This window comes from Antedon bifida, chromosome 5, assembly GCF_963402885.1.
Source record: "Antedon bifida chromosome 5, ecAntBifi1.1, whole genome shotgun sequence".
Taxonomy (NCBI): Eukaryota; Metazoa; Echinodermata; class Crinoidea; order Comatulida; family Antedonidae; genus Antedon; species Antedon bifida.
In genome coordinates, this window is record NC_136230.1 from 8418207 (window position 1) to 8432822 (window position 14616).

At 33.5% G+C, this 14616-nt stretch overlaps 3 protein-coding genes across 4 annotated transcripts in view; all 3 read left to right on the top strand.

The window, feature by feature from the left end:
• LOC144843826 (sodium- and chloride-dependent glycine transporter 1-like) overlaps positions 1-3981 on the top strand; it is a 45348-nt gene extending 41367 nt beyond the window's left edge. For both annotated transcript variants that reach the window (XM_078700782.1, XM_078700783.1), the window contains one exon: positions 134-3981. In XM_078700782.1, the coding sequence (XP_078556908.1) occupies positions 134-259 (126 nt within the window). In that variant the 3' untranslated portion in view covers positions 260-3981. The remainder of the gene's footprint in view (positions 1-133) is intronic.
• Positions 3982-7541: 3560 nt separating this feature from the next.
• LOC144842194 (arylsulfatase A-like) lies at positions 7542-9653 on the top strand. Its single transcript, XM_078698594.1, has 3 exons — positions 7542-8219; positions 8424-8676; positions 9058-9653. Exons 1-3 carry the CDS (start codon positions 7702-7704, stop codon positions 9568-9570), a joined length of 1284 nt encoding a protein of 427 aa, XP_078554720.1. The 5' UTR covers positions 7542-7701; the 3' UTR covers positions 9571-9653.
• A 167-nt stretch (positions 9654-9820) lies between these two features.
• Positions 9821-14489, top strand: LOC144843284 (arylsulfatase A-like). The gene is made up of 5 exons (XM_078700079.1): positions 9821-9945; positions 10580-10851; positions 12517-13155; positions 13252-13504; positions 13924-14489. Exons 2-5 carry the CDS (start codon positions 10586-10588, stop codon positions 14440-14442), a joined length of 1677 nt encoding a protein of 558 aa, XP_078556205.1. The 5' UTR covers positions 9821-9945; positions 10580-10585; the 3' UTR covers positions 14443-14489.
• Positions 14490-14616: the final 127 nt, after the last annotated feature.

The following is a 14616-nucleotide window of genomic DNA, read 5'->3' on the forward strand; positions in this document are numbered from 1 at the left end:
TGTAACTTACAATGAAAAATGGTGATTTAAAAAAATACTAAACATGTTTTTTTTAAATTGTTATGAAAAAGAGGTTGGTCTGATGGGGGAGACGAACAAAAATTGATAATTTTTTTAAATTTAATTTTTGTAGAAAATTTCAAGCTTGCTAAAACCTACATCAGATTGGGAGAAGGGAGATGGCATTGAAGTGAGTGATGATGACTACGTTATGAAATCCGTTAACAGCAATGGCCTCCCAGATCCAGCCCCTGTCTGAACAAGAAGAAAATGTCAAAATGTGGAGAAACTCTTGCCTTTGTCTTTTTAATTTTTCGTATAAAACTAGGATAAACTGGTTCTTTCAGTTGAGATTGTCCAGCAGTAGTAATTAGCATGTAGCTCAAATATAATGCAACTTTTTCTGTGAATATTGTACATATTGCAGGCTTGGTTTAGGAAGCCTTCCATGGAAATATTGAGTCACAATTTATGAAAAATTAGTTAATAACCTGGCTATTATAGTTTAATTGAATGAGGTAATATACAACATTGGGTTTTATCCAACACTTAGTCTTGTATACAATAATGTTGTTTTCATTTCATTCATGCATTTTGGACATATACAATAAAAACATTTCCACAAAAACAGCAAACATCTGTTAACAAACATGTTTAAAAATTGAAAACTTTTGTTCATATTGTTTAAATTCTGAATTTCATTTAATAAAATTCATTATTCCTAACTTTTCATAAAATGTGAGTTTTCCACTGAGTCGATATTTAAAGAGAACAATGATTGTTGTCTTGGATATGGTCTTGTTAGCCAAGAAGAAATCTCATTATAGCTTGCACTTACTGCTTTTTGTATTTAAGTTCTCGATTTTAATTTGTATATATTGATATATTTTTCTGTCGTGATGTGGTACACTTTATTTCATTTTCGAAATAAATGAATTATGCTCGTGGAAATAAGTTGATTTAGTAGTCTTATTTCTTCAGGCGCCATATGATGAACAATTATCTAAGTATGTGTTTTTATTTTAGATACAATACTGACTAGAAAATGTTTGTAATTAAATAATATAGTGTATAAGTTCAAAGTTCCTTATTTATTTTGTAAGCAATTTTTGATTAAATTTTATTGACCTTTTCTAGCTACATACTTTTTTGTATCAATGTTATTCAAATTCTATTTATTGTTAGTCCCTAAATATTTAAAGTCTACTGCACATCATCCTAAAGCGTGTTTTAGCAACACAACATGTTCACAAAACCTTTAGAAAAATTAAAGATGCTCCCCAAAAACCTCTATTAAGGGGACACCTTCAAAGTGTCCCTGAATATTTTCCTTTGTTTTTTTCACAATAAGTGCTTAATAGAGGTGTTCCCCAAAAGATAAGTTATACTGTACTGTACTTGCTTTTACATTCAAACTGTAGGCCTAGAGATTGGAGCACTCAAACTGAATATCCACGTATATATTTTGTTTTATTGAAACCAAATTTTAAGTAACTATAGTTAAGTAAAAACCCATCGAAATTAGAAGCAGTTCTGTTTCATAATTTATATATTAGTTCCATTTTGTGATAAATTTTACAATATTTATCAGCGTCAAGGATTTTACAAAGAACACTATATCCGCTACCCTCTAAATAATTCAGTTTATTGTTGCTGGTAGAGTCACCACCAGAACAAAGCACTAATAATCCATAATTATACTGTTGAATTTTAGTGTTGATTTGATCCATATAACAGCACGACATAAAAACAACTCCGTTACTGATAATTAGTTATAAGGTTTTACTTGATACCCAGGTACTTTAAATTCAGTACTAAATCTACTAAAACAATATTTTTTTACAATCCATTTTATCAGAATGATTCAATTTGTTTCTGATGAAACTATAGACTCTGGTGATTATACTACTGTATTAATAATAATTGCATTTAAAATGTATGTATTAACTTAGTTTTAATTTTAGAAATGGTGTATATAGAAAATAATATGTTAATACATATTTTCTACACATATCTATCTATGAATTCTTTTAAGGTAGGTTTATATTATATTGTTATTTATGCAAACTGTTAAACATATAATATTGGTAAAAATAATTTTTGTTTTGTTGATTTTCAGATAATAATATTTAATACGAATTTAATAAGAAATATGTTATTGAGAAATTGATAAGATTATATCTTCAAACGAAATGTTAAGATCATCTAAGCATGTGGCTACAAACCAATATGTTTCATCGCTCCTGTGAATTTATGAAGGTGCATGCACAAATGACTTTGAACTTACAGTACTGTCGTGTTGTGCGTTTATATTATGTTAATTCATAATGTTTAACTAAACTACCAGTATATTTCCGTAATGAATGCATTCATTTTACTACCATTTTCGTATATTTTGTTTACATATATGCATAACAAAACAAATACAAAACCATACCGCAGACCAAGAGTCGAGACAAAAAATTACTTTTTAACTAAGCGCACACAATTATTTATTTAAAATGTTAATATGAATTTGGTCTGTGCTACATAAGAGATGGATTGAATAAAGTCTCTTCCCGTCCAATAGAATAAACTGTTGTAAGGATATTATAAAAGTATGCGTCTGTAAAATGTAACATTTATAATAGTAATATAAGAAATATCAAGTGTACTTTAAATTGTAGGTGTATGCAAATTAAAAATATTCTGGTTTTACCTAAATTGAGCAGAAATAATGTAGTTAGAAAGGTGTATACTGTACAGTAACTGTAGTTAGCGTTTGTGCCTGTACGTAACTAATTGACAAATGTACGCCGAATTCCTCTATGGAGTATGTTATCGTTCAAATTCCCAATTTTCTGATGTAAATTTAGTGTTGCATCTACACAGAAAATAAACCAAATAGGACTTATTGTGCTATATTTATTTATTTTGTTTAAATTGGTCAAATATTGTTGCCTTGCTGAGGTTTTTTTCCCATGGCCAGTACGCTTTAACTCTGTGATTTGTTTATAATTTTTCATTTGTCTAATATATGGATATACAAGCAATAAAGGCATTGCATATTTATTTTGTGTGTTGGTAGTTTTGCGTTTTAGGGAGACTATATTTGTAAACATACAGCATGCTATAATGTCCGAACTTAAACAATGCATAGTAATGTTAAGGATAAAATAAGACATATTTTTGGAATTTTGCTAATTTTATTTGTATGTAAGTAAATGTAGTTTGACGCTTTAAAAAAAACAGGTTATTTCTGTTTTCTATCAAAAAATGTTCATCTCAATTGAATAACGTGAGAATCGAATAATACTGTATTGTAATGATCAATAGTTTTGTTTACCCTCATGGCCATTTTGTTCGAATCCTGAAATAGTCCAAACATTTAGTTATTACCTAATATTGTTAAAATCTACATATTCAATTTGTGCAGCAGGTCCCTCGTTTAATTTTTACTTCACCGGACTACATTCTAGAATTGGAAACACGTTTCTCTATTATATTGTACACCATTTACCTTTTTAGTGTGCAATAACTGCTAACTACAGATTTTACTATTTTTGCTGATGCGAACTTCGTCTACATGTTACCAGGCTGTACACGCGGTTTATGTACTTGGCATGTACCCTGTATTTACTCAGTACTGTATAATTGAATTAAAACCATATTCCACTAAAATAAAAAGGAACTTATCTAACAAACACCACGCCCTGCCTCGCTATTAATGATATCGCTGTACAGTATTGCAAAAGTGATTTAAATATATAAACGGTCAAATAGTGCAAACGTTGTCCGGTCGGTATTGTAATGATCGACCATCTTAGTGTACTGTATGTGTTGAGCATGTTGTGTGTAAACGGGTTAAATTCGTTTAAACCATGCAAGGTTAAACAGGGTAGGCCTATTACCTATGTAATTATTCTAATATATTGGAACGTTAAACTATAATGACGTTATTTTTGTTGTTGTTTTAGTTCAATAAATTTGACATAGAAGTAATGTTTTGTTGTTGTTAAATTTTGTTTTACTTCAATCAAGCAGGCGTTACATTACATCAAATTTCAACAATGTACATTTGGTCCAAACCGCGGCTTCTTTTCCATGCTTCCAGAGAGCCCTCTGGAAAAAAAGAAATTAGGAATAAACTTTTCGACACCTAGTATTGCTTCATGTTTAGTGTCTCTATCCTCCCCTGGCCCAGTCGAGTTATACTGTTGTATAAATAATCTTGTTCATTTTTCTGAACTTTAACCGACAATCCATGTACAACCCTTATTATCACAATAACCAATCTTTTCTCCCTTGAATTAGCTGTGGCTTTGTATACTGCTATTTTGGCCACTTCATCCGACCGCTTAAAAGGCTTATTTTAGGTATATAAAAACATTTTACGTCATTATGGTAAACAGTTAATTGATTTATTTACTTGATCTTATGTACATAATTATGGATGTTTAGTATTTGTGAGGGTATGTATTGGCATTTTTGTATTACAGTATTGTAGTAACCTACACTGCGAACCGTATAGTACAGAGGAGGACTTGAAAACTACACACAAGTAACGCTCGGGTAATGTATTGTATTGTATTCTTTTATTAGGCCAGGCCCATTCCCTCCGTAATTTCGTAAACAAATATTTAATAGGTCTTATTAGTAAATTTCAAACACATTTTGTTCCAATTTGAACTTAGAAATTAATTAGCAATTGAATTGAAGGGTGTTAGAGAAGCAAAGCTACTGAACAAATTTATACTACGCATGCCCAGTATGAAAATTCGACGGCCAAATTATTTAATTATAAATTATTAAATTTAATAGAATAATTACAACAACAACCAGAAACCTTGGTATAATATGGAATATTTCAGATTCTGATAAATGTGAGTTTTGTAACAATGGCGAAGTACAAAATGAATTGTGTTCTGTTATTGTACAAATGTAAAAGTTCTCTGGAACCACATTAAGCGTGTTCTTAATATGTGAAACGCTTCTCAATGCTCAGTAAGGACACACAGCAACAACCCTTGGCTGTTGCATGTACAAACACTTACAAACGAAAAATAATTAAAATGTTAAAAACAATAAACTGCTCCATTAATTAATAATAGCGATCATACCCGGCCCAGAGCGGTTTCAAATTTAGTTCAAACGAGATTAATTTATCCAAGAGTAATTCGAAAATGTTTAGATTTAACTTTGATGACCGTAACAAACTTGTTCTCTTTCCTCTACTGAGCTGCACCTGCGGCCCACCAAGTTTGAAGACTCGATATCAGATTCATTCTCCACCTTTCAGCTCGATCAGAGAAATTTAAACATTTTGACATTTGACCTTGACGACCCAACGAACGCAAACCTTTTCTCTTTGATATTAAGCTGCATCCGTCCACCAAGTTTGAAGACTTTTCCAGGTTTCAGGTCGATCGCGCAAAAATAAGTTTGAAAACTTTTCCCAAGTTTTAGCTCGATCGGAGCAATTTTTAAATTTTACCTTGACATCGATGACCTTAAGTGGCACCCTCCTCGATATCGGATTCATATTCAACCTATCCTCAGAATTATTTTTCATAAGTTTCAGTTTCATCCGAGCAATTGGAAAATGTTGAGATTTGACTTTAACCTTAGACCCTGACGACGACCTAACGAACGCAAACTTCCCCATACCGAGCTGCCTACCATTTTGAAGACTGTATGACAATTATACTTTAATAAACCCGGACAGACAGACAGACAGGCAGGTGAACACAATTCATTTTGTACTTCGCCACTTTTACAAAACTCACATTTATCATAATCTGAAATATTCCATATTATACCAAGGTTTCAGGCAGACAGGCAGAATGCAATATTTTATCGTATAAGTTACATTGTGTTTAAAATTGTTTATAATAATATGAATATTTACGGTAATTCATATTTTTAAAATAATATTATTACTAAAGGTGAACATTATGTGTATGAATGTATGTTTACATGTGTGTATGTGCAGGTTCATACTTGAGACTATTAGTGTACACCATTTAATGCAGGTAGTTTAAATAAATAAAATCAGTTTATGAGTTAACAATTTGTTTGTAATTTTATTTAATATTAATATACAATTGGTATTGTAAAAAAAAAAAAAATGAATGTTCAGAGTAAGTAAGTAATTAATATTGTGTATTGATGTTTAGTAACTATCCAGAAAACAATACAAACAGATGTTTTAACAAAAAATTAATGTTAAGCGAAATATAAATGAATGTAATTTAACAAAAATATTGTTCAGTATTATACTAGATTAAAATTATAAATTATATTAAAGAGGAAAAAACAGAAAATAACAAAAAAAGGTATACCATTTTATGTTATACAATCATTATTATTATTATGGTGAGTGAACCATAAACGATAGAAAAAAAGGAAAGGTATCGTCGATATAGTTATGGTAAAATACCGATAATTACCAATACAATAAACAATAACAAATGTTTTGTAATAGACCGTTAGAAAGACTACATTAGGAATGAATATTATTTTTGTACCATCCATTTGGAAATGTAGACACATAGCTTTACACTTATTTAATTATAGGTCTATTTAATTTAATGTAAACATATTTAAGTAGGCCATACTTATGTACAGGACAACAAGTATTTTTAAATATAGAACTGTTTTTCCTCACACCAAAACAATAATGTAGGCCTAACTGCTTTCTCTTTTCAACGCAGAATCGGAAATGTGGTTCGAGTTGTTTAAATCGGGAAGATCTTTGAACGTCACAAATTTGATTAAACTCGTCATTTTTCTGTTGGTGATTAAAGTTGATCTTTATCATTGCAAGTCTCCAAACATTGTTATCTTCTTGGCCGATGACGTCGGTTATGGTGATTTACAGTCGTTCGGAAATCCACTGGCATCGACACCTAATATTGATGCCCTTGTCAGAGAAGGAAAAAGGTTTACTCAGTTTTACAGTGCTTCTCCCGTATGCAGTCCAGCAAGGCAAGTTGTTTATGTGGTTCTGTTTGCAATAGTAAACCTAGTCAATACCTTTGTTTGAGAAGCTTAGAATTCTGTCTAGTCTTACACTAGCAAACATTGGAACACTTGTAACAACAAACTCCGAGTTTGCTAGAGTTTACAAACTAAACTTGGTAGCATAGGGGACAAGTTATCCGAAACAAATCTGTCTGAGGACATTGTAATTATGTCAAATATTTTTTGTGCATTTTTGGATTTTCTACCACATATTTGTGTAGAAGTAGAATTATAACAATTAAATATAGTAACACGACATATTCTATTCAACTTCACCTAGAGGTTCATTATGTTGAGTGCAGTTCGAGATTGAATCTTTGGTGTATTGTTTCTTTTTCTCTTTATCCCCTTCTTTTTTCCTGTTTATTTCTATTTTCTATCTTATTCTTTTCTCTTTTGTATATTGTGTTTTTCTGTTTCCTCTTGTTTTCTGTTAATTGTTCTCTGTTATTTTTACTTTTTCTTCTTCCTTGTTTAAGTTTGCAAAGACAAGCTAGGGATACTCTTATTTCTTGATATGCTATACATCAGAATCTGAATAATTAGAAAGTAAAATAATAAATAAAATATTTTAACAGGGCTTCACTTCTAACTGGCCGCTATCCGGTACGTACAGGTGTATGGAATGATATAGACCCAGCTGTGTTTCTTCAAGAGAACATCTATGGCCTACGCCATGAAGAAATAACAATTCCAGAAATGCTTGCCAGTAATGGTTACAAATCAGGTCTTGTTGGAAAGTGGCATCTTGGTGTTGGTAAAAAGAAAGAATTTCTACCCTTAAATCATGGCTTCGATTTCTTTTTTGGACTTCCCAATACACTTGCTGATTGTCCAAACTTCAAATGTTATTATCCGGATGATGAGTGTGAAGGAGTAGATGAAGCTCCTGATAAGGCACCCTGTACACTAGTCTTTAACAGTGACATTATAGAACAACCAATAGACTTGATAACGTTGGCAGAAAGACAGATAAGAGCTGCTAAAAGCTTCATCCAGACCAATGCTTGTGATGGGACACCATTCTTTCTTATTTACTCTTCATTGCATACCCATAAACCACAGTTTGCAGGACGTCGCTATAGGAACACGACGCTTGGAGGACCGTATACGGACTCACTGGCAGAACTCGATGGTGAGGTTGGAGACATTATGCAAGAACTTCGAGAGAGTGGGGTTCTTGAAAACACACTGGTGATTTTTACTTCAGACAACGGGTAAATATTTTCATTATATGTGATAACGATTCATATATTACGCATTGACTATTATAGATGTACGCACGTAGCAATCAAATGTTAACGTGCAGTAGTAATACTGAGAACGTCGAATGTACATAATTTAATCATCCAATTAGATAGTAGAATACACTCACTCGTGTTGACAATGAAATGTTTGCACTCATTTTATTATTTTATTAGGCCCGACCGTCGTGAGGGTATTTTGGGAGGATTTAACGGAATATTTCGATGCGGGAAATCAACAACTTTTGAAGGTGGTATTCGTGTTCCAACCGTTATATACTGGCAAGGACGCATCAGCCCTGGGATATCAACCGAGTTGCTTAGCCATCTTGATATATGGCCAACAATTAGAAGTATAACTGGGTCGTCAACAGATGATATTATATTAGATGGGATGGACTTCTCCGATGTGTTATTTCAGAATGGAGAGGTAATTTATATAGTTTTGTTTTGTTTATTTTACCAGTATCGAGTTTTGTACTCTTTTTCTTTAGTTAACCCTAAATTTTCGTATCGTTTCACCTGGATGACATAATAATTCGGTTATATTTTAGTTATAAACCTAATAAACATTATTAGATATGAAGTTTTTGTATGGTTTAATTGCGAGATGGATGTGTGTAGCCAATGAGAGAATTCTTTTAAAATGATTGCAGATGTTTGTCTTGAATTATGTAATATCATCACCAATACAATTGTTTCTTTGATGATTAGTTTGGAGAATAATGTGTGAAATTATTATTATTATTATTACTCACAAATACTCACATCGTTTGGTATTTTAATACATATTCTAAATGTGTCTTTGCAGAGCCCGGTACAATCTTTGTTGATTTATGACATAACACCGTCTCCAGTCGAAGGACCATTTGCGCTTCGGACATCGCAATATAAAGCACATTATTTCACAGAATGTACTGACCGATGTGAAGCTGACGCCATTGATTATATGTGCAGTGCAAATGCAACCTTCCAATCGTATGACCCTCCGATTATATACGATATATTGCTAGATCCAGAAGAAAGAGATGACATCAGTAATACTAGTTATAGCTTGGTTGATGAACTGGCAGAACTATTAGCGATGGAAACGGCAAAGATAAGCTTTTCTCCAAGTTCAATGAAAGATATAGATTGGAAATCTCAGTTATGCTGTAACCCCGAGTGCACTCCTTATCCACACTGTTGCAATTGTCCATCTAATTATACAAATACTATCCTACCATTATACGACGATTGTGAACTACTACCTGTAAATAATCGTCATTTGTATCGTAAAAAGAACTGTAAAGATTCTGATAAAAGATACAAAGAAAAGAAATAATGTATTATAGCAATTGCAATTAATTATAGTGCAATGTATATTTGTCGGTCATAAAGTGGTAGCTTATTTTTAACTAGGTTTGAACTTGACGTTATACACAACCCCTCTTTTATTCAAAACTTGAACCATGACGTAATCAAATTCGTGATGTACTTGTACTTTATTCATTACCGGTACACGAAACGATAGGCAACATAATTTTATTACCTTGAACATACGTTAATACAGTCTATCATATAAAATAATAGCGACATCTTATCATTCGTTTGTGAGAGTAGTTAGTATAGTACAGGCCTGGTATATGAGTTATAATCATTGTGACTACAGATAAGAGAGAAGAAACTACGTTTAAAAACTGAGCTAAACTACAAATTGGTAATATACAATTTTATAAAACTTTAATTAATGTTTAAAAGAGAAGTAGAATAATATAAAACACAAATGAGGCATTGACATGAATCTCAGTAACACGTGTTAAAAACCGACTGAAATCGTTTATAGACTTGTTTTCAATATTCAGTAGCCTAGTTGTTTTGTACAAACAAAATTGCAATTTAAAGAAGTTGATGATTCCTAGTTTATGTAGAGTCAATACAATTGAAGCTATATTATATAGAGTGACGACTATATTTTATTTGTGGATAGTAAGAAGTGTTAGTTTATATTCATTGTGCAGTACAGGTACGAGAGAAGAAACCACGTTTGGCAACAAAAGTGATATAATAATAAATAATATAATAATATACTATCTTTTACTTGTTAAAAAAATAAAATACAAATGAGACATATACCTAAATCGCAGTAACACTTGATCTAATACACTTATTAATTAATATTTATTTTTTAATGTAATCTATCATAATGATTTTGTTCATACATTCTTTCAACCAATTATAGTTTCATGTAATATTATTTTATGCAAAAGTCGATGGTCCATTAGTTTACAAGGACTGAGTAAAAAGCCTCTACCTAATCATAGTCAATAAAATGTTTTCTTTGTCCGATGAAGGAAATAATGGGATTTGAGTGTTGTAAATTGGGACATGTCACCGGGTTGATTAAACTTATTATCTGTCTGTTGGTGGTTGAAGTTGATCTTCTTCATTGCAATACCAACAAATCTCCAAACATCGTTATCTTTTTGGCCGATGACGTCGGTTATGGTGATTTACAGTCATTTGGAAATCCACTGGCATCTACACCTAATATTGATGCTCTTTTTAGAGAAGGAAAAAAGTTTACTCAGTTTTACAGTGCTTCTTCACTTTGCAGTCCAGCAAGGTACATAATCTAATTTATTTATCTTATTTTGTTTAAGATGATCTATCTATACTTAATATTTACCAGCTATAGCTATCGGTCAACTGAGTACCTATGTTTGTACGGAACTTAACTAGTCCAAGTAACACTAAACTCGTCCTAGTCACACTTAATACGTCCAAGTGACACTTTTACTCGTCCAAGTGACACTTAACTAGTCCAAGTCGAACTTAACTAGTAAAAGTCATACTTAACTAAGTCTAAGTCACACTTAACTCGTCCAAGTCACATTTAACTGGTCCAAGTCACACTAAACTCGTCCTAGTCACACTTAATACGTCCAAGTGACACGTTTACTCGTCCAAGTGACACTTAACTAGTCCAAGTCGAACTTAACTAGTAAAAGTCACACTTAACTAAGTCTAAGTCACACTTAACTAGTACAAGTCACACTTAACTAAGTCTAAGGTACACTTAACTAAGTCCAAGTCATACTTAACTAAGTTCAAGCCACATTGAACTAAAGTCCAAGTCACACTTAACTAAGTCCAAGTCACACTTAACTAAGTCCAAGTATCACTTAAGCCCCTTTCTCACAGAGCTGTGTGCCAGGAATATTGCGTGAATATACCATTACCATGCCGGTATGGTTTTCTGTGAGAACGGGTCGTCTTGGCATCATGCCGGCATCGACATGACCTGCTTTAGACCTAGTAATATTCTAGGGATATTCCCCGCAATGCCAGACGGGCATTCTGTGAGAACGTAACGCCGTTATATTCCGGGGTTCCCGGCGCGCCCGTCGAGGCTTTGACACCTTGCGCGGTCAAGTGTATCACTTTGGCGCCGATTCAATTCAATTAACAATAATAATGTCGAACTGGAAGGATAATGAGATAAGAGAGCTGCTTAAAATAAGGGGACAAGAAGAAATTTGTAGCATAATCTATAGGCCTATAGGTCATAGCTCTTTGTTTGTTGGTGCCTGACCCTTCGTCGCCTTGTAAATTGTACAGCCTTCTAAGGTGTTTTACAGATTGCCGATGACGGCTAATAAATTGCTGTACCTGTATAATATAAGCACAATATACTGTACATAGCATGTATTGCATAAATATGCTATAAAGGAAGATATTAATCTGTAACTTAAAATTCGCCGCCATACATCGCTAGACAAAAATAATAACAATAAAGGACGCCCTCAATAATTATTTTGTCAGAGACTTTTTATTGGCCGAATATGCCCGACTCCTTTCTCCCGATAGTCCGATGAGAATGGGTATATGCCGGTAACGATACCGGCACGACGCCAGCACTGTACCGGTATATTGCAGGCACATCTGTGAGAAATCTGTGACACTGAACTAAGTCCAAGGCACACGTAACTAGTCCAAGTGACACTTTACTCGTCCAAGTGACACTGAACTAAGTCCAAGGCACACGTAACTAGTCCAAGTGACACTTTACTCGTCCAAGTGACACTGAACTAAGTCCAAGGCACACGTAACTAGTCCAAGTCACACTTAACTTGTCAAATTGACACTTAACTCATCCATTTGACACTTAACGTATCCAATTGACACTTAAATCATCCAAGTTAAGCGTTTACTGCTTATGATTTTTCCTTGGTGATTTTTCGCTTATTTATGTTATATACATACGTATATTTGTTATATATTAAAACAGGGCTTCACTTCTGACTGGCCGATATCCCGTACGTACAGGTATATGGAATGATATAGATCCGGTTCTGATTTTTCAAGACAACATCGGTGGCCTACGCCATGAAGAAATAACAATTCCAGAAATGCTTGCCAACAAAAGTTACAAATCAGGTCTTGTTGGAAAGTGGCATCTTGGTGTTGGGAAAAACAGAGAATTTTTACCCTTAACCCATGGCTTCGATTTTTTTTTTGGTGCTCCCAATACACTTGGTGATTGCCCAAACTTTAAATGTTATTACCCGGATGATGATTGTGAAGGAGTTGAACATTCTCCTGATACCGCACCCTGTACACTAGTCTTTAACAGTGACATTATAGAACAACCAATAGACTTGATAACATTGGCAGAAAGACAGATAAGAGCTGCTAAAAGCTTCATCCAGACCAATGCTTGTGATGGGACACCATTCTTTCTTCTTTACTCTTCATTGCATGCCCACACACCACAGTTTGCTGGACGTCGCTATAGGAACACGACGCTTGGGGGACCGTATACGGACTCACTGGCAGAACTCGATGGTGAGGTTGGAGACATTATGCAAGAACTTCGAGAGAGCGGGCTTCTCGAAAACACATTGGTGATTTTTACTTCAGACAACGGGTAAATATAATTTTTGTTGTACAGAAATTGAATAAATCGATGCAAATCAGATGAACCGAACGTTACCATTTTTTTATTGTATACAAATTTTATTAGGCCCGACCGTCGTGAGGGTATTTTGGGAGGATTTAACGGAATATTTCGATGCGGGAAATTTACAACTTTTGAAGGTGGTATCCGTGTACCAACCGTCATATACTGGCAAGGACGCATCAGCCCTGGGGTATCAACCGAGTTGCTTAGCCATCTTGATATATGGCCAACAATTAGAAGGATAACTGAGTCGTCAACAGATGATATTATATTAGATGGATTTGACTTCTCAGATGTGTTATTTCGGGATAAAGAGGTATTTAGTAGTTTTCTCTTATACATTGTAATACTGAGCCCCCAATGTAGGGAAATTATAAGCTGACATTGGGAGTCGGAAATTGAATCCGCGTCTTTCTGTCAAGAACTACTCTATGTATGTATAACATCAGACATATAGAATATTATGACGCTGGTTTTAAACATGTTCACACAATTGAGTTCATTCATCAATGCTTCTGTGTTGGCCATTAATTATTTGGCATAATTAAAACAGAATGCACATCGTCTTAATCGACGCATATAAGTGCGCGATATGTCATTTTGAGATTGACTGTTTTGCCTTTAAATTGTCCAAAACTGCGTATTATACAATAAAAATACAGGATTCCGTTCACAGGTCGGTTTTTTTACTTTACCAATATATTGCTGTAGACCTATTGTTTTTTTTCTTTACAGAGCCGAAGACAATCTATCTTAATTTATGACTTATCACCGTCTCCAGTCGAAGGACCATTTGCGATTCGAACAACTAAACATAAAGCACATTATTACACCGAAATCAGTATCTACTGTGAACCTGATGGTATTGACATAATGTGTAGGTGTAATCCAAATTCAACCATTCAATCGCATGACCCCCCGATTATATACGATATATTGCTAGATCCGGAAGAAAGAGATGACATCAGTAATACTAGTTATAGCTTAGTTAATGAACTGGCAGAACTATTAGCGGTAGAAACGGCAAAGATAAGCTTTTCTCCAAGTTCAATGAAAGATACAGATTGGAAATCTCAGTTATGCTGTAACCCCGAGTGCACTCCTTATCCACACTGTTGCAATTGTCCATCTAATTATACAAATACTATCCTACCATTATACGACGATTGTGAACTACTACCTGTAAATAATCGTCATTTGTATCGTAAAAAGAACTGTAAAGATTCTGATAAAAGATACAAAGAAAAGAAATAATGTATTATAGCAATTGCAATTAATTATAGTGCAATGTATATTTGTCGGTCATAAAGTGGTAGCTTATTTTTAACTAGGTTTGAACTTGACGTTATACACAACTCCTCTTTTATTCAAAACTTGAACCATGACGTAATCAAATTCGTGATGTACTTGTACTTTATTCATTACCGG